We start from the raw sequence: 20,743 nt of genomic DNA on the forward strand, positions 1-20,743 counted from the left end.
AGGGGCCTGAAAGCTGAAGGCTCTGCCTCCCATTCTACTCTTAAGTATCCTAGGAACCACAAGTAAGCCAGCAGCCAAAAAGCAAAGTGCTCTATTGGGGTGATACGGTACTATAAGGTACTAAAAGTGTAACCCAGCAAACATTTTGACAGAGCATCTTTCTTCATCTGGACGTCATCTTGTCTTTTCTGCAGGTGTAGTTTTGGTTGAAAAGTAGCTCCAAAATGATAATTGTGCCAACACTTGAGATAAAACCTCACCATCTACTGGATCTCCTTTATGTAACTGTGTAGCAAGGGGACGCTTTTTTAGAAAAACTGTTTTGTTGTCCTTTGAGATTCTTGCTTGTACCGGGAGAGAGAGAGACAAAGTCATGAAAAGCAACCAGGAGATTTAGATTGATTACTTCACTCTCTCAAGCCCTTCCTTAACCTAATGAGCTAGGTGATAAACCCACCAATTAGGCTGCACCACAGGGTTATAATGTAGTTTATGTTCAGGAGGCAAAGAGGTGATGACTGAAAGTCCACATGAGTAAGTTCACCAACAAGTAAGACAGAATTTACACGCATGTTTATGTAAAATGGCGTAAATGTTTTTTTTATATCTAAAAAAAAAAGGGCATCCAGTAACACTAGTCTGCATGTGTCGGCATATAGCTGGACGATCACATCCATTTTTTTTTAATTAAATAAGCAGTATATCACATTAAGGCAGTGCGGTGGTTAGCACTGTTGCTTAACAGCACAAAAGTCTGAGGTTCAAATCCACCTTAGCCTCTCTGTGTGGAGTTTGCATGTTCTCCCAGTGTCTGTGTGAGTCTTCTCTGGGTACTCCAGTTTCCTCCCACAATCTAAACACATGCACGTAGCGGGGTTAGATTAACTGGTGATCCTAAATTGCCCACAGGTGTGAATGGAAAGAACAGCATGATACTCCACACCAAGACTTAAGTTATATTTATTTTTTTACATCATAATTGATTGTTCTTGGACAAAAGGTTCTAATGTATCTGCTTTTTGACTTTGTTACTCTGAGAAGAACAAGGCCAAACACCCACCACTGTACAATAGACAGCTTCTGTAAATTTATTGACCTTAAGATTAGAAACTCACATGATACAAGGAACACTGTAGCAGCTTTCTGATTTTTCTTGCATCCACACATATTTGGAGTAAAGTATTGGTGCTCTTCATTCCTAATAGCCACCTGATACCAGGTGGTATCTATATTTTGCCTTTGAAACAGCCTCACTTCTCTGTGGCACGTATGAGGAGATGATTTTGCTGACCCCACTTCCAGCAGCTTTGTCAGTTGAGTTTCTTGTTTTGAACAGGTGGCATTATTGCAGTTCCTATAATGTCAACTTTAAGCTGGCCCTTTCTGGTGTTGGAGCCTTTTAAAGCATTTCAAATGAAATTATCTGGCAAATGATACAGTGTGGTTAGCTGCACTAACAGACCATCCAAGGTGGTGAGTGAAATTCAAGTCTGTTACTTAGGACCAATACTTTACTCCAAGTATGGTCACTTCTGGCTCTAAAAGCCAACACTAGTGGTCAAAATGCTTATTTCGGGGCTTCAAAATGCAGTGGATATCTCCATCCTTTATATACAGTCTATGATTGTGAGCTACCCACCTTGTGTCTCTTCCTTAGATCTTTACACACCCTTACAAGCAAGAGGCCCACCTATCTTTATTGGTTTCTCATGAACGGGGATTCCACGGAGACAACTTCTCTGGAAAGAAAGACATAACACTCTCCTCTTTCAGATCACTTTTTTTTCATGATTCCTTTCTCACTTCTCTACTGTTCGATCCTGCAATTAACCTGTGGCTACAAATTCCTTAAGTGGTATCCTCTGAAAACCATTAAGATTTCATCTTGAGCACATTAATCCATGAGCTGACACAGTTTGTCAGGAATGCAGAAGTATCATGACATCAGCCTTGTCAATGAACAGCCAGTCGGGAGGCACCCGCAAGAACAAACCTTTAATTGACTTTTTTTTTTTTGTTTGTTTTTTGAAGCTACTGTGGTAACACGCCTCGCTTTAAAGCTAAACCTAAATTACAAGCCTCTCAGTGTCTATGGATTTTATGAAAATACACATTTTAACATTTAACTTCATTCTTTCCCTGGAATCTCTTAGTCACGCTAAGCACTCTCACTCTTGTTGTATCTCGCCTAATTGCAGCATGGAATGATGTAAGAAAACTAGCATAAATTTGAGACCTGAATACAGGGTGTGTAACCTCGCTCCTCCTGTGAATGACTGCCTAGAGCAATCGATTTAGCTCTACCTCGCTGTCAGGTTGGATTCTGTGGCGTCCTCGGAGCTTTAAGTTAATTAAATTATCTGTGTGTTCTGTTGAAAGTCACGCTGTCTAATCTGAAATCAGGCAGCGTAAACAAACACCACAGGTACCATCCGTTAGACCTAAAGTCATACAGAAAAACATCAAGATTTACAGTCTCACTCTGAGTCAGGAAGGTTGAGTCCATTTAAATGGATAAATGAAGTAGCTGCTGTTGTAGGCAACAGGTTTATGCAACTTATTATGATATGATTTTATTTATTTTTGGCAAATGACAAATGCAGCTAGATCTCTGGTCATGGCTCAATAGACAAAAACACTTAAAACATGATGTGAAAGGAGAATAATTTCCTTCAAGTGAAATATTGTGGGAATCCCCAGATAGGGGATGGCACCCCGACAGGAGACTGTAACATAAATCCAAGGAGTCACTTTTTTTTTTTCTTGTGAAAAAGCTTAGAAGGCAAAGCCGGTCTCGACACGCACCTGTAGATTGTATAATGCTCAATGATAGATGATGAAATCAACTTATCCCAGAACTATGTGCTGTCATCTTTAGACTGGCGACATAATTTTCAACTAGAATCTGGACAGGAGTAATGATTGTGTCGCATCTCCTGCTTGGGCCAAATGTGCGCACTCCTCAGCTCAACTGCTCGATAGTTCTCAGACTATCAAGGACTCTTGAGCATGCTTGCTGGAGAGGTGTGGCCCCCTCTGGCCACCACACATAACTAATGCTCCTAGAGCTAGTATTACATGTAGTAACAAATTATTCCCAGTGGAACATTGAGGAACTGTTTTTCTTAAGCCATTATTTACACATGGAAACATTTTAACTTTTTATCCACCCTGGAGAGCCTGGGGCAAAGGGCGGGTCACACCCTGGACAGGTTGCCAGTTTACCGCAGGGTTTTAATGTTTCATTTAATTTAATTTTTAGGTATCTTACAAGCTTTATCAATGGTTAAAATTGAATAACCTTACCCTTTTTAAACACAAGTACACTCAAATTGTTATACTGGTTCCAACTTGAGAAAAGTCACTAAAAACTGTTTTCTTACTGTTAAGTGGTGCAGATATATACACTGAAACCCTCAAACTGAGTCTGTCAGCTGAACTGTACGCAACGAAATGCAAAAAGAAAAGTAAAGAGAAATAACAAAGCCAGATGCAGCGATACACGCAGGCACCAAGGTCTCTAACACTGTGCTGTATCTTGTGGGTGGCCAGTAACAATTATCCTCCTTGTTTTTGGTGAGGCCTTGGAAATGTGGGGGAGAGGCCACACTGGCGCACAGAAACGCTAACAGAAACTCCACACACAGCGAGATACAGACATTACAAGAAGAGGAGCAAGATAGGGGAGAAACACAGGCAATTTGTGGGAAAAAGGCAAGAAAGAAATAGCTGGAGTGCCTGGAAGTAGTTTATTATAAAAATTGATTTAATATGTGTGTGTGTGTGTGTGTGTGCGTGCGTTTTGATCTTGTGATTTTGAACAAGCCGATAAACATCTGCTGAAAATTAATTTGCCCCATGTGTGTGCCCACTTCCTGCCTGACAGGCATGGGGCTGCATAGGATTTGAGGCCTGCCTGCCTGCCTACTGTAAGTTCACATTCAGGGCATGACTATAAGGAAAACTGCAATGTATGAAAATAATTGGAGATTATGTCATCATACAAGGTTGCTGCTTAACCTCATTTTAACTTTCTGACCAATCCGCAAAGGGCTGCACTTTGTAGGTTTTTGGAATAAATTACTTCATTGACCAACCCTGCAAAAGATTTGAAAGGAAACTCTGTAGTGCAAAGAGTAAAATGCTGTCCTGATTGCAGCCTCAAGACCTGGAAAAGATATTAAGTGAAGCCCACAGAAACAGTATGTGGTCCTCTTGAAGCCCTAAAGGGTCCTGCAAAGTGCCTGTGCAACATTTCCACATGTACTGTTGGGTCACACTAACCAAATCCTTCGTTTTCCTCCATTTAGTAATGTCTGCTTGCAAACCAAATGTCTATGAAAGCAACCTTTGGACTGATTAGACTGTGCAGTGAGGGGAAAATGTCTGGAGTCTGCCTAAAAAGCATTTTACTGCCATGAAAGTCATCTTTTCAATCCTGAACACTATTTTTAGTGGGATGTGTATTTTTTTATTCATAGAAAGTTTTTTTTTTTTTTTTTCTGAACTAAGCTGGACATAAAAATGTGCCATCATTCTTTGAAAATGGAGGGATTATGTAAGCAGTGGCTGTAATTACACATCAATCACATCTCAATTGTGTCATTTAGAATCCACTGTGGTGCTGTATAAAGGGAAAATTACACAAATATTGTCTCGCTGTCTAAATACTTATTCACCCAGTTGCATATACATATACAACACCTGACTGAGCTGCTCTGGCATCTGTGCTTGTGTTGGCACTTCTGAGTCATGCTGTGATCTCCTTTAATCTCACCGTGCAGGTCAGGACGTCAGAGTGAGACTAAGCAGACTGCTGTCAGGTCACAGGCTGAGATCGTGCTGCCAATGAGACACAACAGATTTCTGCAGTCTGCCGGCATAAGCGAGCACCTCTGGGATTAACACAAAATCCAGTGTAGGCTTCTTCTCCCCTGACAATCATTAGATGCTGATACATGCTCGTATGGCCAAGCATATATCAGTATTATATTAGACATAGAAAGCAGCAAATTCTCACCCTAACTTGCATTATAACTAATAATAACAATAACAATTAGTAAATTATATCAGGGGTTTTGTTTATTTTGCTTTTGTTGTTATTTATTCCCCATTTTCCATTAGTGAAACTAAGATAAATTATAAGATATAAGATAAATCCCAGATTGCCATGTTAGGTAGTTAAAACCAGATGTGATGAGATCCGACCGCCGTCTGTGTGCTCATTCGCTAACGATTTGTGATTGACAGGTTGTCAGCCAAAGAGCACTCCCTGGTTTATCCTCCTTTCTGACTCTGGTGGGACCATAATTTACAAAATTAAAACCATGTTTTAGTCAGCATGACCTGAAATTAGTGATCAGGCCCAAAAAGTCACCAGGAAAGGCAACTTAAAATCTTTTCTCAGCCAGAGGAGTCATGTCTTGCTGACTATTAAAAAAGAAGTTTAAGGCTTCACTTTTAAGACCTGGAATCTACGTCCATCTTTTATATTGTCTTAGGCCAAGGTGTTTTAAGACTTTCTTCTAGCAGACTTTAAGAGTCCTGCCACAGTCCTTTTCACTTTATTAGAAAACTATTTTAACAACAAATGAATCATGAAGCTAAACCTGGAAGAAAAGAAAAAAAATGTAGGCAAAAAGGTGATCTTTCAAATGCTATAACTTGTTTTGACCAGTCATCTAGCACCATGACACTTGAAAGTTTACTCAAGTTTACTATTTTTTTTTTTTTTTGCTTCATTAACTCAATAGCAAACATACAACACGCAGGGTACTCGTGCTTGTTTTTGTTACTCTGCAACACTAAATTAGTGGCGTTTTGCTACTTAAACTATGATACATACCATGCAATTGATGCTCAGAGTTATGGAAAAAAGTCATACTGAACAAAGATTTGATTGTGCCTTTGGATTGGGTGTAAAATTGATGTGACTTCACTTCTTTTTAACAGCTTGAATGGATTTTTCAACCCTCAAAATTATGCATAGCCACCTCTTAAAAATAATGTGGGACAGAAATTGCTGAAAAAATAATAACTTAAACAAGAGGCTTAAAAAGTGCCAGATTTTGACCCACCATCATGTACTTTAAGGTCCTCTAACTTATAAAATATAAATCACATGAAATTAAGATTTTTTCATGGCTACAAATAAGAAAAAACATCTGATTCTGAAGGTTTTGGTTAGTTTTTCAGCTTTGATTGATTTTATATGGAATGACCCCATAGGTTTAAATTCAAGTGTTACGTTTCTGTTTTATTGTGTGTGTGTGTGTGTGTGTGTGTGTGTGTGTGTGTGTGTGTGTGTCTGCCTTTCCCACCATGTGGATGAGGGGACAAGACTAAACCGGTTCCTGTGTGGATGCGAGGCCGGTTCCAGCTGGCTGCGTTGCCCCAGTAACGCATGCGCTATAAATACCGCCGGGTTCGCAGACCGGCTTTCACTCAGTTCCATCTGTGGTTTAAAGACTACACCTCCAGCAGAGGCTTCACCGCGAAGGGAGCTGCTCTATTTCTTTTTATCCCAGCTTTCAGGGCTAATGGACAAACTCTTTGTAAATGCTTTTTAAGGTAAGTAAAGACCTTTCGACGCATTCTTGACAAATAGTAGGTCTTTTTTTTTTAAGTAAATACTCGTCAGCTAATAATAGTAATTGGCAGGCTCATTCATTTGTGGCAGCTTTAGACTAGAGGGGACAAATGAAAAGATTTAACATATTATGTATTCCTACGTTGTTATATTAACCAAAACGGCGGTTTCATTTAAAACTCAGTCGCTGTGGCTTGTTACCAAACAGCTCGACGTGGCCGGTGAAACGGATGGATGGTTAGCTGTTAGCAGTATCCCTCTTTTGTGCTTGTCTTTGTGAACAATTCTGCAAGGATCCGCCAGGAGGTTAGCTTATGAGGCCTGTTTTTCGGGTCCTGTATGTCTGGTTTTATTGACCTTAGGTGGGTAAAGTTATTTTGTCTTGTGTGTTAATGACGGACAAAGCGCATCAAGATAACTGTAACTTAAAATTGCCTCATGGCATTGCAACGCTCTAAGCGGAACCGGTATAGTGACGTTGGCGTTAAATGTTAACCGCTGATTGGCTCCTTTTCGTGCCTCTCTAGTTTAAAGGAGGGGCGTCTTTGTAACTTTCCTGTCCAGATGTCCCGGGTTGTGTTATAGTTCATTGTGCATATATTAAGCATGTCTTACGTCTCTCAAACTTCAATATTCCTATTAGTTATAATAGAACAAAGCTTATAAATTTAACAATGATAACTGGTGTTGAATTTATGAGCCTAATAATTTCATGGACATTTTTGTTAAGGCTTTAACAGCGGCGATCGGCGCCAATGCACCTGATCCCTGCCTTTACTTACCGTGAACAGCTGATTATCGCCGAGCATATCACCGCTGAAACATCTGATTAAACGCTTTTTGAACTACCGTAATTACGCGACCGTTTGTACTATCGGAAATATTCGAACCCTTTCTGGAAGCTGAGGAATTGCGCTTCACACCGAACATAGAGTTATTACGGTAATTATTGCCGGAAGTCCGCAAATGGCGGCACCTTTTGAAGTTAACGGGGGGCCCTTGTAAATAAAGGTTTAAATTATAAACCCCTTATATTTGCAGAATCTTCACTCTAGGAAATCACACACTGGCTACTCAGCGGGCCCTGGCCTTGAGTCTTATTTGAAGGGGTTTAACTTCACTGGTGAGCCACCTTGGCTTCTCTGCACCTGAGTGACCGCAACGCCAAATTCCATCTCTTTCATATCCAAGTAAGTGTCCCGCTGTTGGTTATTTGAAACTTGATTTAACACTGCATTGTCATTTGGTCATGACCTTCAGATAGTACTGTAACAAAAACACTTATTCACTCAATGCTTTTAGACGTCCTTATCTGTGGGATATGAAGGGGGGCTTTAGTAACTGAAGACAGAGGAATCTGAATGTGCCTTCTTTCTTCCAGTTCACTAGTGACCACTCAAAAGGACTTCTTGTGACCATGAACACTGCCACACCCACTGACTTTGAACTGTCTTTCCTCGATGAGGGTTTCTCTGCTCGTGACATTGTTGAGCAGAAGATCAATGAGTCATCCATGACAGTAAGCATCCTGTGCTGGAACCAATATTACAAATAGTGTGTGTTTGTGAGTGTGTATTTATTTTTATTGTGCCTGTTAATCATTGCAGGATGACCGGGATGCCTTCTATGTCTGCGACTTGGGGGATGTCGTGAAGAAGCACCTGCGCTGGGTCCGGGCCTTGCCTCGTGTTAGACCGTTTTATGCCGTCAAATGTAATGACAGCCGGTCTGTGGTGATGACACTGGCGTCCCTGGGAACAGGCTTCGACTGTGCAAGCAAGGTGGGCTTTGAAACTGCTTCCATAGTGTTGGATGTTCTTTCAAGAACACAGTACAAAGCGCTCCTGAAGATTAGCTGGAATTGCATTGGCAGCTTGTATTTTTATGTTGGCACTTTCTGACTGTTGGCTTTGTCACTCTAGATGGAGATTCAGCTGGTTCAGTCTCTGGGAGTTGATCCAAGCAGAATCATCTATGCCAACCCCTGCAAGCAGGTTTCTCAGATCAAGTATGCATCTGCCCACGGGGTCCAGATGATGACCTTTGATAGTGAGGTGGAACTCATGAAGGTGGCTCGCTGCCATGACAATGCCAAGTAAGACTTTTCTTCAACAAGGAGTTTTTGTTTGTACTTTTATTTCCTCCCAACTTATTAACTTTTTGTGCTCAGGCTGGTGCTGCGTATTGCCACAGATGACTCGAAGGCAATTTGCCGTCTGAGCGTGAAGTTTGGGGCCCCTCTCAAAGATTGTCGAGGTCTCTTGGAGCGTGCTAAGGAACTGGGGCTGGATGTGATCGGTGTCAGCTTCCATGTTGGCAGCGGCTGCACGGACCCAGAAAGCTATACCCAGGCTATTGCAGATGCCCGCTGTGTGTTTGACATGGGGGTGAGTTAACTGAAATGCATGCAGTTACAATTATGTGGATTTCATACAGCCAAGTTAAACCTGCCTGTTGTAACCTGTAGGAAGAGTTGGGGTTCAACATGGATCTACTTGACATTGGAGGTGGTTTTCCTGGTTCGGACAACACTGTGTTGAAATTTGAAGAGGTATTTTCCTTTTTAAGTGCTGTCTCACTTGGATGACATGACACAGAAAAGTCTTAATCTAATATTCATATGTGGACACTTCTCTTAGATCACAGCAGTAATCAACCCAGCCCTGGATAAGTACTTTCCAGTTGACTGTGGTGTTAAAATAATTGCTGAGCCAGGACGCTTCTATGTAGCTTCTGCTTACACACTGGTTGTGAACATCATTGCCAAGAAAGTCATCATGGACGAGGAGTCAGCCTCTGATGGTAAGGACTCTGCTTTAAACTAAGAATTTCTAATCAATTTCTTATCCTGTACATGGATCTTTAATATTGCTCCTAGTGAAATAATGACTTCCTCCCACAGAGGAAGACGAAGGGACCAGCGACAGGACTCTGATGTACTACGTCAATGATGGCGTGTACGGATCCTTCAATTGCATTCTTTATGACCATGCTCACTGTCTGCCAATCCTGCACAAGGTACATAAAAAAAGGGCCTTATTTCCTCTTTACACCTTTCATCATTTCCTTTTTAACACTTTCCCGCTTCCTCTACTAGAAGCCAAAGCCAGATGAAGCGATGTACCCCTGCAGTATCTGGGGCCCAACATGCGATGGTCTTGACCGCATTGTCGAGCAGTGTAGCCTGCCCGACCTCCAGGTGGGCGACTGGTTGGTGTTTGAAAACATGGGGGCTTACACTGTGGCAGCCTCCTCCACCTTCAACGGCTTCCAGAGACCTGACATCCACTACGTCATGTCACGCCCTGCCTGGTGAGTCAATGTCAGAGGCACAAAATGTGCTAGTTAAATGATTCATGAGGGGAAATTTTACAGGTTTAAATGAACCCTTCTTACTGAACTTTTATTTTTCTCCAGGCAACTTGTGCAGCAGGTCTGTTCTCAGGGCATGCCGGCTCCTGCAGAGGAGTCGTACCTGTTTGAAGTGCCTGCCTGCTGTGGCAGAGAGAGCAGCTTGGATCTGCCCACTAAACCTTGCCAGGCCCACATGGTTTAAAATTGCAGTACAATGCAGCATGCTTGTCACACTTAGCATCCATTGATTTATTGGTGGGGGTTAACTGTGTGGTGGGGTTTTGTTTTGTTTTTTCCCCTTTCCCTCCCATTAGCTAAAAATGTACAGTGCTTAAACAAGGCCAGGCCAGTTACTTGACAGAGGAATGAGGGCTGTGTTGCAAAAATTTGTTCTTTATGGAAGCTGGAGATCAATCCTGAATGGAACTCGGTGTCTCTGTGGGTTCCAGGTGCAGTGTTGCAGGGAAGCTCTGTACTTGAATTTGCTGCTGCAGGTTTCCTGGCAGACTGTAAGCGCTGTAGTTCACAATGAACCTATTTAACTGGAGGGAGTTGTGTTGTGTGGAGGGGGGGAATTTGTAAGGACTTGCAGCACTGGAAACTGGCAGATTTTTAAAACACAGCTTACCTGCAGTGTAAGAGGGCAGAGTATATTAAAGATCCAGAGTTAGATGTGGTGTATGGTAATTAAGGTTATATTACATTTATTTATTTATGGGTTAACTTGGGGGGGTAAATCGGTGTTTTCATTCCTAGAATGAGCCCCCCCCCCTTTTATTTTAATTTTTTCTGGGGTCCATTTGGATTTTTAATATTCACTATTAGGTTCTCATTTTTAAGTATCAGTACATCCTAAAGTTAAAGTGCTGTCCTTTCAGGGATCTGTCAACAGCTAAAGTGATATCCCCAGCTGGTAACTTGCACAGAGGCAATGGAGTATGACCTTTTTTTTTTTTTTTTCTTTTTTTTCTTTTTTTTTGTTTTTTTAATGGCTGCTATATTAATATTTATCTTTTTCGTGATCTCCACTTCTGTACAGAACCCCCCCAAAAGTGTTAATCCTCAAGATGACAAAACATATTTATTTTCCAGCAGTTACTCAGTGCTTGTTCTGTCAGTGCTTCTTTGCAGATTTTGACCAGAACCTGCATTTCCTGTATGACTTTTGAATATTCTTTACATGAACTAATGTATGCATGAATCATGCTGTGTATTGAAACAGCACACATGAGCTATATATATACACAACAAACATTTTAAACTCCTGGGAGCCAGCAATACATCTTAAAGATTAACACTTCAACACAGGGACTCAAGCAGACTGTACCTCTCCTCTTCTATTTTCTTTTGTAAGTTGTAGAACAGTCCATTCACCTTATTAATAAGCAGACACAGTGTTTAACCATACATTTGAAATGGATATGAAAGAGATGGGATTGCAAATTCATAACGCTTTCCTATGGAAACTTTAAGTTTTGTATTTTTTTAAATAAAATAACAGGTGCAGAGCCTAATGTGTGTTTGTGGGGTTTTTTTGTTTTTGTGTAACTCTTGACTAAAAGCAGTCTTAAACTTTCATTTTAGCCTATAAAATGAAATTCATGTTTCAACAGCACCATCTAGTGATTGAGGAGTGAGAAACAGCATGACCGCTTGCATACAGCTATTTAGAGCAGTTATATGGAATCATTTTTTTTTCCCCCCTCCCATTTAACAGTTGGAGTCAATATTTTCCTAGAAGTCAGTTTTACTTGTAAGATTGTATACACCACAGTCAGAAGGTAAATATTTGTATCTGCATTTGTCTTCACTGAGAGCAAAATTTAAATCGCACTTTCAGCCGCTCCCTTGTTTCCCAAGGGGTCACCACTGCTTGTATGATTCATCACAGATTTTACACCAGTTGCAACCCTCCCATTTATGCAGGCTTGGGAACAACATTGAAAGAACACTAGCTAACGAGCTCCCGAGGTCAGGTTTATCTTCTGCCAGTCTTGAACAGGGGATGTTTGATGTGGGAATTCAACCACTATACTATGGAGCCACTGACTGTGCTTGCATTTACAAGGTCATGACAAAGTATTTGATCCCTTCTCAATTTAGTTTTTTTTTTTTTTCCAAGTCTAATTTTTACATTAGACAGTGACCTCCAAGCTGAAGTGCACCAGGATCACCAGGTGGCCGATGTGGTGTTTTGTACAAGTATATAAAGTGTTTTTTAAAAGCATAAATGTCATTGTGAAGGCTTCGTGGACAACAAATCAATTCACAGGCAATTCAAGAGAACCATCTAGTGGCTGAAGAGAAACTATTTTTATTAGCTTTGCACACAGTTATTAACAGCAGTGATTACAGTTTTCCCCAGTTATAAGTTACAACAACAACTTTGCCAAATTAGGCCAAACATCTATCATCAGTGTTACTGTGCTACTGCTACTATATTAGTGTCCCCAGTGACTGGAACTGATAAATGACCTGGTACCTATATGAGTATTTACAATATTATGCATGCCGTGTGTGTGGTAACTGATCTCAGAGCAGGGAAAGCAGAGCCAGCAGGAGCTTGTGTAGCAAGGCGGTTTCCTGTCAAAGACCAGCGGTTTATCCACAATGCACATGTGCAGAGAACCTGAGAAAGCTGCTTCCTTCTCAGCTTGGTGAGCTCAAGCTGCTGTTAATGGGACACAAATGGCCATTAAAACAACTTAAGTTACAGATTCAAGCGGCTGGGAGTCAAACCTGCTTCAAGTCAACTGTGGCCACAAGATGGCAGCAATTGAAAAGCTGGATGCAAACAGGCAATAGTTTGCATTGTTGGAGGTGTAGCCTCTTTGACTGATGCGTCACCTCAGCTAATTAGAAGCACTAAAGCGGACCTTTGGATCATGTTTGTGCGTTCTGGAGCATTATTTGCATGACAAATAATATGGGTTGCCGTGCAGTTAATAGTACAATTACACAGCTCAAGAAGTCGGTGCTCCACTTTTGGTGAGGGAAATTCTGCATGTTATATGATTCCACAGAAAGATGATAGACAAAAGAAGAGTTAAACATTTATTCACTTTCTGGTGAAGGTGGGCTGCAGCTGAGATGTGGTTAGCTTAGAAAATATTCAACTTTTTCTTTGTGTGGTAAAATTTCACAGGCTAAATATACAAAATTCCAAGTTGGAAAAGTGAAGCCATTGCGATAATAAAAGCTAAAATGACAACAATGAAAACGCTCAGCTTGAGGTTTCACAGCAGGACTTCAGTAACCAATGGGTGATGTCCCAGTGGCTGCATTCATCTTTTATATACAGTCTATGGCCAAACCACATATTAAATTGCCAGAAAGACCCAGTGGGTATAATTTCATCAAAAGCAGGTAAATTTTGTTGCAGATCAGTGTTATTTATAGCACTCACAGAGAGTTTAGGTGAGACTACGACTGCACCACAGATATGCCCTTCCGCTCATAATGCTTCCTGATGTACTCAGTAATAGCGTTCTGATGATTAAGCTCTTTCCTGAACAACATAATGTAACACTTGGGGGCCAAGTGACAGCCAAGGATGCTGAAGCAGGAAGTGAGGATGGCTGCAGCTTCTACTGCTGGTTTGTACATCCCTGTCAACGTCAGATAAATAGGGAGGAAGATGATCCAAATGACTATAAACATCAGCATGCCGATGGTGATTAAAGAAGCATTTTTATACAAATCTGGCAACTGTTTGCCTTTGAATGCAAACACGAAACAAATAAGACCCAAGAAACCGTTGTAGGCTAACATGGCTAAAAAGTGGTGAAGGGACTCAAACTCACACTGGTGCAGGGTGGTTTTGTCTGAAAAGTCAGTGTTCTCTTTAGGAGTTGGTGGTTCTTTGATCAGCCATGACACAGACAAGGCTAACTGGACCCCAGAGATGATGGTCACCAACAGCAGTGGCTTATTCAGCTTCTTTATACAAGACCCTCTCTGAAGGTCAAAGTTGAAACCCACCAAGATCTGAAATAAGTTAGCCAGAATGCAAGCAATACAGAGGGTAAAGGCTATACCAAAGAGAGGCAGACCCATACAGTCTGAGCTCTTAGTAGGTTTGCCAATGAAGGTGAATATAAGGCAGAAGGCGGCCAACAAGGAAAAAAGCTCCAGAAAACACAAATAACCTCCAACTGCCTTCACGATGGGAGTTCTAAGATAGACTGCAAACAGGACAGTAAACACAACAGTAAGAATGATCCCAACGGCTGCCAGAGAACAGAGGATGATCGAGAAGGGATCTGACCATTGGAGAAATTCATCTCTCTTGTTTAAACACTCATTCCTCTGTTTATCAAGTGAGTACCGCTTTTCACCACAGTGCTTGCATGTTGAACCTGCAGAGGGGAAACAAAAACATAAATAGTACAAGAAAAGAGGAAATTATTTTTCTTATTAATTACAAGGAGCCGAAGAAAACTGCAACATTTAGAAAAACATGCTTTTAAATGGAGAAGCACCAGACCACAGTATCTGATCACAGAGCAGTAGCATGAGAGGAACACCAGAGAATATTTGCAAATTAATGCAATGCAATGTAAACATTTTACATGTTTTTTTTGTTGTTTTTTTTAATGTAAAAAAGAGGGGTAATTAGGGATTATGCAGGGGACTGAGCCTTGCAGAAATCCTGGCCAGTTAGGCTTGTAGTCATGTGAAAAAGAAAGTTTTCACAGGGCTGCATAGAACATTTGAGGTGGGACCTTACATGAGCTGTACATAACTGAATCTCAACAATTCTAAATGAAGTGAAGTAACGATGTAAGTGGACCAAAGAGTGGACCAAAATTCATTTACAATAATGCGAGAGATGGCTGAAGTCACACAGAAAACAGTTACAGAAAAAAACATACGGAAAACCATGTTTTTCGCATGACTATACAGGTGCTGGTCATAAAATAGAATATCACGAAAAAGTTGATTTATTTCAGTAATTCCATTCAAAAAGTGAAACTTGTATATTATATTCATTCATTACACAATGACTGATATATTTCTAATGTTTATTTTAATTTTGATGATTATAACTGGCAACTAATGAAAAGAAGAACTAATGAAGACCTGGTGCCACACTCTAATCAGCTAATTAACTCCAAAGACCTGCAAAGGCCTTTAAATGGTCTCTCAGTCTAGTTCTGTAGGCTACACAATCATGGGAAAGACTGCTGACTTGACAGTTGTCCAAAAGACGATCTTTGACACATTGCACAAAGAGGGCAAGACACAAAAGGTCATTGCTAAAGAGGCTGGCTGTTCACAGAGCTCTGTGTCCAAGCACATTAACAGAGAGGCGAAGGGAAGGAAAAGATGTGGTAGAAAAAAGTGTACAAGCAATAAGGATAACCACACCCTGGAGAGGATTGTGAAACAAAAGCCATTCAAAAATGTGGGGGAGATTCACAAAGAGTGGACTGCAGCTGGAGTCAGTGCTTCAAGAACCACCACGCACATACGTGTGCAGACATGGGTTTCAGCTGTCGCAGTCCTCGTGTCGAGCCACTCTTGAACAAGAGACGGCGTCAGAAGCTTCTCGCCTGGGCTAAAGACAAAAAGGACTGGACTGCTGCTGAGTGCTCCAAAGTTATGTTCTCTGATCAAAGTAAATTTTGCATTTCCTTTGGAAATCAAGGTCCCAGAGTCTGGAGGAAGAGAGGAGAGGCACAGAATCCACATTGTTTCAGGTCCAGTGTAAAGTTTGGGGTGCCATGTCATCTGCTGGTGTTGGTCCACTGTGTTTTCTGAGGTCCAAGGTCAACACAGGCATCTACCAGGAAGTTTTAGAGCACTTCATGCTTCCTGCTGCTGACCAACTTTATGGAGATGCAGATTTCATTTTCCAACAGGACTTGGCACCTGCACACAGTGCCAAAGCTACCAGTACCTGGTTTAAGGACCATGGTATCCCTGTTCTTATTTGGCCAGCAAACTCGCCTGACCTTAACCCCATAGAAAATCTATGGGCTATTGTGAAGAGGAAGATGTGATATGCCAGACCCAACAATTTAGAAGAGCTGAAGGCCACTATCAGAGCAACCTGGGCTCTCATAACACCTGAGCAGTGCCACAGACTGATCGACTCCATGCCACGCCGCATTGCTGCAGTAATCCAGGCAGAAGGAGCCCCAACTAAGTATTGAGTGCTGTACATGCTCATACTTTTCATGTTCATACTTTTCAGTTGGCCAGCATTTCTAAAAATCCTTTTTTTGTATTGGTCTTAAGTAATAATCTAATTTTCTGAGATACTGAATTTGGGGTTTTCATTAGTTGTCAGTTATAATCATCAAAATTAAAAGAAATAAACATGTGAAATATATCAGTCTGTGTGTAATGAATGAAAAGTTTCACTTTTTGAATGGAATTACTGAAATAAATAAACTTTTTCACGATATTCTAATTTTATGACCAGCACCTATAAGTGTAAAAATAGCTGCACTGCAGGGTTTTCAAAGTCAAGACAAGGCTTTGCACCAAACACAAGGACCCAAAGTATATACAACCTCCACAACCGCAAATACAAAACATTGTGGACTTTTAATGTTTGTCCTGTTACTTGTGCTGTGATTAGTTTTTTCAGTTGTTTTGTGTTTGCACTTTAATTTCTGTGTATGTGTGATGAGGTTTCTGGTGTTTATGTAGTCAAAAACAATGTGAAGGCTTGCTGGTTAGTGTATCTGTTGATGGCATTGTTGGTCAAATGTTAATCACACCAGTGTAGTTTATGTATTAAATGGGTTGCATAAAGTGAATTTAACTTAAAATTATTAAATTAAATTAAATTAAATTAGATTAAGGCAGTGTACTTTGTTTTATTCAGTCCATGTCACTGATTCTGCGTAAATACTGAAAACTCAAACAGTTTAGTATAATGTCCATTAAGTTAAGGTGAAATACCTAATTTCCTCATTGAATTAGTTTTCATGATTTTTTCTTCTGCAAAACAGCAAAATGTAAATTTTTATATATAAAATCTAACTAATATTATATAATTAACATGGAAAGAAACAGCTGTAAATATTTTTAATAAAGCTACATTACTGTGAGAGTGGCCCGCTCATGTGAGTAAAATAAATTGTCTATATTGTTGAACTTTATAAATATTTGTGATAAAAGACTCACCGTTTCCAGGGGAAAACTCTCCACTTGCACATGGAACACAAACCGGGCAACACTTTTTTGTTTCCATTTTTAGTTCTTGCCCTGGATCACACGTTTTTGAGCAGTTGTAAACAGAGCCCTTTAAAGTAGCCAGTTAGCATCAGTACATGATATTCATAAATTATTATGGGAAATAAAATAATGTTGAAATTTCACCTCACCGTCTGATTTATCAGGTGTCTGAAATGATGTACTTGGACTTCAATTTCTCCATCTGGGTGGTATTCTCCAACACGGTGTATCTGTGCACGCTGATGGAATTCAGACATATTCCAATATACGATATTGTATCCCAAATTGGGATCTCCATCACTATTAAAGAAAATACGTGTGGTGCCCACAGAAAAGTTTACTTTCTGGATTTCTGAGAGAAGCTGTGGAAACAAAAAAAAAAAAATCATAAATCAGATTTATCCATTTGTTTATAGAATTAAATCATCACAACAACATATTTGGAATGTTAATGTTTTATAAAGCTTAGATACATTTTCTGAGGTCATCAACTCCTAGCTGCAGCTTCATATTTCCAAGATAGACATAAAAGACTTGGCAATCTTCTCATATAATTGAAAATTTCTTGTTAAAGAAAAAAATTATTATCAGCAAGATATCTTTACTGTACCTCTGAGGGTGTGAAGTTGGAGCTACGTTCACACTGATGGTTGTCACACTTCAGCAAACATCTGAGACCCTCAGCAATGACTTGAACAGCTAAATAGATACTATAAGACTGATCCTTGTCAATGTAAGTAGCCAATAAGTTTGGGTCCAGACACTGCTTGGACCCCAGTTGATTCCTTGTTGGTAAGGAAGCATTAGCTCTTTTCTCTTCAGACTGATTTGAACAAAGTGGATGCTGTGTCAGGTGATAGTTGAGAATATCATTTTTAGTTCCATTAAACATCGACATGACATAGTCTTTAAAGCCAGGCACCTCACTCTGCTTGAAGATGAACCCGAAAACTTGCCCAATATGCTCAATTCCTGGCATTGCAGAGATTGTTGGAGAGTTGGACCATGAATCACTTGCAATCCAAGTTCTGTTGACTTTGTCTTTAATAGCTGCTCCCAGGATGATTTTAACATTGGAGCCCTTCGTGAAGAGGATGATGGCTTCAGCGGAGGAATTTTTGATGTCTCCCAGTAGTTCATTCAGCTTCCTTTGGGTCTGGGAATTGTTTTTCATAAAATCAGCAGACAAGATGTGAACAGCTTCAACGCAGACGTTTGTTTCACTAAAGGTGTTCACAAGGCCGTCACTGCCGTACTTCCCATATTCATCATCACTTCCGACAATGAACACTGTTTGCCAATGAAATGTCTTCACCAGCTCAACAATACCCTTTGTCTGATATTCATCACTAGGCACTGTTCGCAGAAAAGCGGGGAACTTGAACTTCCTGCTTAACAACTCACTGGTCGATGCATAACTAATCTGTAAAACAGACATAAATATATATTAAAATAGTTCCTCAAAGATTTTTCAACAGATATGCATGGAAATCTAGAGTATTTTGACTGCTATTAGTGGATTTCCTCAGATTTCTTTCTAAGTAGGACAGTATCAGATAAAGAGAACAAACCTGGGCAACTGATGACAGAGCAACAATTCGTGCAACAGCTATCGATACTTCTGAAGAAGTTTCCCCGATCACCACTTTTGTTTGGGGTTCTGCTGGCAGTAAACAGCTTTGTGGGTCTGACTGGTTCTTCAGCAGCTCGAGAGTCGCCATTATGGCGAGGCTGACATCTCCACAAGTGTCATAGATGTCGTAGCCTATGGTGATATCAGGTAGGCTTATTTCTCGGATGGCATAGATCATCACTTGACTGCGCAGGAACATTTGTAAATCATAGCTGTAAAAATGGATGGAAAACAGATTAAATTCATGAATAATTTATATGATACCCATGAGCTAATGAACTGAGGCTGTACTTACTCACTACAGGAGACAGGTCCTGGAGTTTCAGTCCTGTTGGTTTTTAAGTGAATAGGGAAAAGTCCTCCAATGATGATATCCCCAGGAGAGTATGCACGGAGGCAACTATTCTCCCCTAAAAAGGAATCAAACATACTCATGACAAATACCCACATCAATAACATTGTGGAACCACACAGGTACAACATGTACATGTGTGCATTAGCTGTTCCTCTTGAGTAAAAACTGGTTCACAGACAGTAGCAGTCACAAACTTCCCCTCATGGATTAGTTGCATTGTCAGACAGAGTTTTTGTAACTCAATACAAAACGGTCTCTTTTCCTTAACTCTTCCATGCATGAAAGCACCAAGATGATTTGAATCACTCATAGAAAACAGCTCATTCATGTACAGGCCTGAGCAACAGTTTATATGTAATCACAAAAAAATGAAATTGCAAAGATTACAAAAAAATGAGCAACGATGAATTAAATGTGTAAATCAATTAAGGTTATGACAAGAATTAGTATCTACATTCTAAGGGCCAGGGTTGGTTTGGCTGACAAAGACAATGGTGAGTCTGGCTGCTGCAGCTGAGTGACAGGGTCACCTAATATGGGCCAGATATCAGATGTCAAACTGAACTTTGGTCATTCTATATTTTCAATAATTTCTTAAACAAACAAACAAACAAACAAACAAAACAAAACAAAAAAAGTTCCTTAGCGGCCAATATGAGTGATCACCTTTATCCTGATAGTGAAATTTATTATATCTGGATTAACCACTTGAGATGTAGCATCTTATTTTTGAGGGAAGGAAACAAAGGTTTATACAACAAATGGCAATAGAACAATATGTAATGTGACATAACACAACAAAAATAGAACAAATAAAATAAGACTTGATGAAAACATAAGCAGTCTGGGAGACTTCAACACTCACGTGGGCAACGACAGTGACACCTGGAGGGGCATGGTTGGGAGGAACGGCCTGCCTGAGGTGGTTGGTACCTGTTGTGGTGGTAATCCCTGAACCAGATGGTAGTCACCAGAGATGAAGGGAGCCATCAAGCTGAAGAAGGAGTCCTATCCTGCCTGGTTGGCCTGTTGGACTCCTGAGGGAGCTGATGGGTACCGGCGGCCCAAGCGGAACATGGCTCGAGTGGTGGCTGAAGCAAAAACTCGGATGTCGGAGGAGTTCGGTGAGGCCATGGAAAAAGACTTTCGGACGGCCTTGAAGCAATTCTGGCAAACTGTCAGGTGACTCAAGAGGGGGGGAACGGTGCTCTACTCACAGTTTATAGTGCAGGTGGGGCGCTGCTGACTTCAACTAAGACTATAGTTAGGCGGTGGAAGGAATACGTTGAGGACCTCCTTAATCCCACTGACACATCTTCTGTGGTGGAAGCAGAGTCAAGGGACGAGGGGGATGACTGCTCCTTGGTGGCAGGGCCCCTACAGTGGATGAGATTTGCCCTGAGTTCCTGAAGGCTCTGGATGTTGTAGGGCTGTCTTGGTTGACACGCCTCTGCAACATCACGTGGAGAACTGGGGCACTGTCACTTGATTGACAGACCGGTGTGGTGTTCCTCATCTTTTTTTTTTTTTTTTTTTTTTTTTTTTTTTAGCCTGTCATGTCTGGTAGATCTTGCAAGCAGAACTGTGATCTGAATGCGTTGTTGTGCCAAACATATTTGCT

General features: G+C 40.7%; 2 protein-coding genes across 2 annotated transcripts; one reads left to right on the top strand and one right to left on the bottom strand.

Moving 5' to 3' along the window:
• Positions 1-6,414: 6,414 nt before the first annotated feature.
• Positions 6,415-11,457, top strand: odc1 (ornithine decarboxylase 1). The gene is made up of 11 exons (XM_030718669.1): positions 6,415-6,570; positions 7,631-7,779; positions 7,971-8,108; positions 8,197-8,370; positions 8,512-8,684; positions 8,760-8,976; positions 9,057-9,140; positions 9,229-9,391; positions 9,492-9,607; positions 9,687-9,901; positions 10,007-11,457. The coding sequence occupies exons 3-11, from the start codon at positions 8,007-8,009 to the stop codon at positions 10,143-10,145; spliced, it is 1,383 nt and encodes a 460-aa protein (XP_030574529.1). The 5' UTR covers positions 6,415-6,570; positions 7,631-7,779; positions 7,971-8,006; the 3' UTR covers positions 10,146-11,457.
• Positions 11,458-12,296: 839 nt separating this feature from the next.
• Positions 12,297-19,250, bottom strand: LOC115772899 (G-protein coupled receptor family C group 6 member A-like). Its single transcript, XM_030719335.1, has 6 exons — positions 19,063-19,250; positions 18,706-18,979; positions 17,745-18,557; positions 17,284-17,496; positions 17,084-17,201; positions 12,297-14,301 (listed from the first exon to the last, which is right to left on the bottom strand). Exons 1-6 carry the CDS (start codon positions 19,248-19,250, stop codon positions 13,367-13,369), a joined length of 2,541 nt encoding a protein of 846 aa, XP_030575195.1. The 3' UTR covers positions 12,297-13,366.
• Positions 19,251-20,743: the final 1,493 nt, after the last annotated feature.

Source organism: Archocentrus centrarchus, chromosome 22 (genome assembly GCF_007364275.1).
Source record: "Archocentrus centrarchus isolate MPI-CPG fArcCen1 chromosome 22, fArcCen1, whole genome shotgun sequence".
Taxonomy (NCBI): domain Eukaryota; kingdom Metazoa; phylum Chordata; class Actinopteri; order Cichliformes; family Cichlidae; genus Archocentrus; species Archocentrus centrarchus.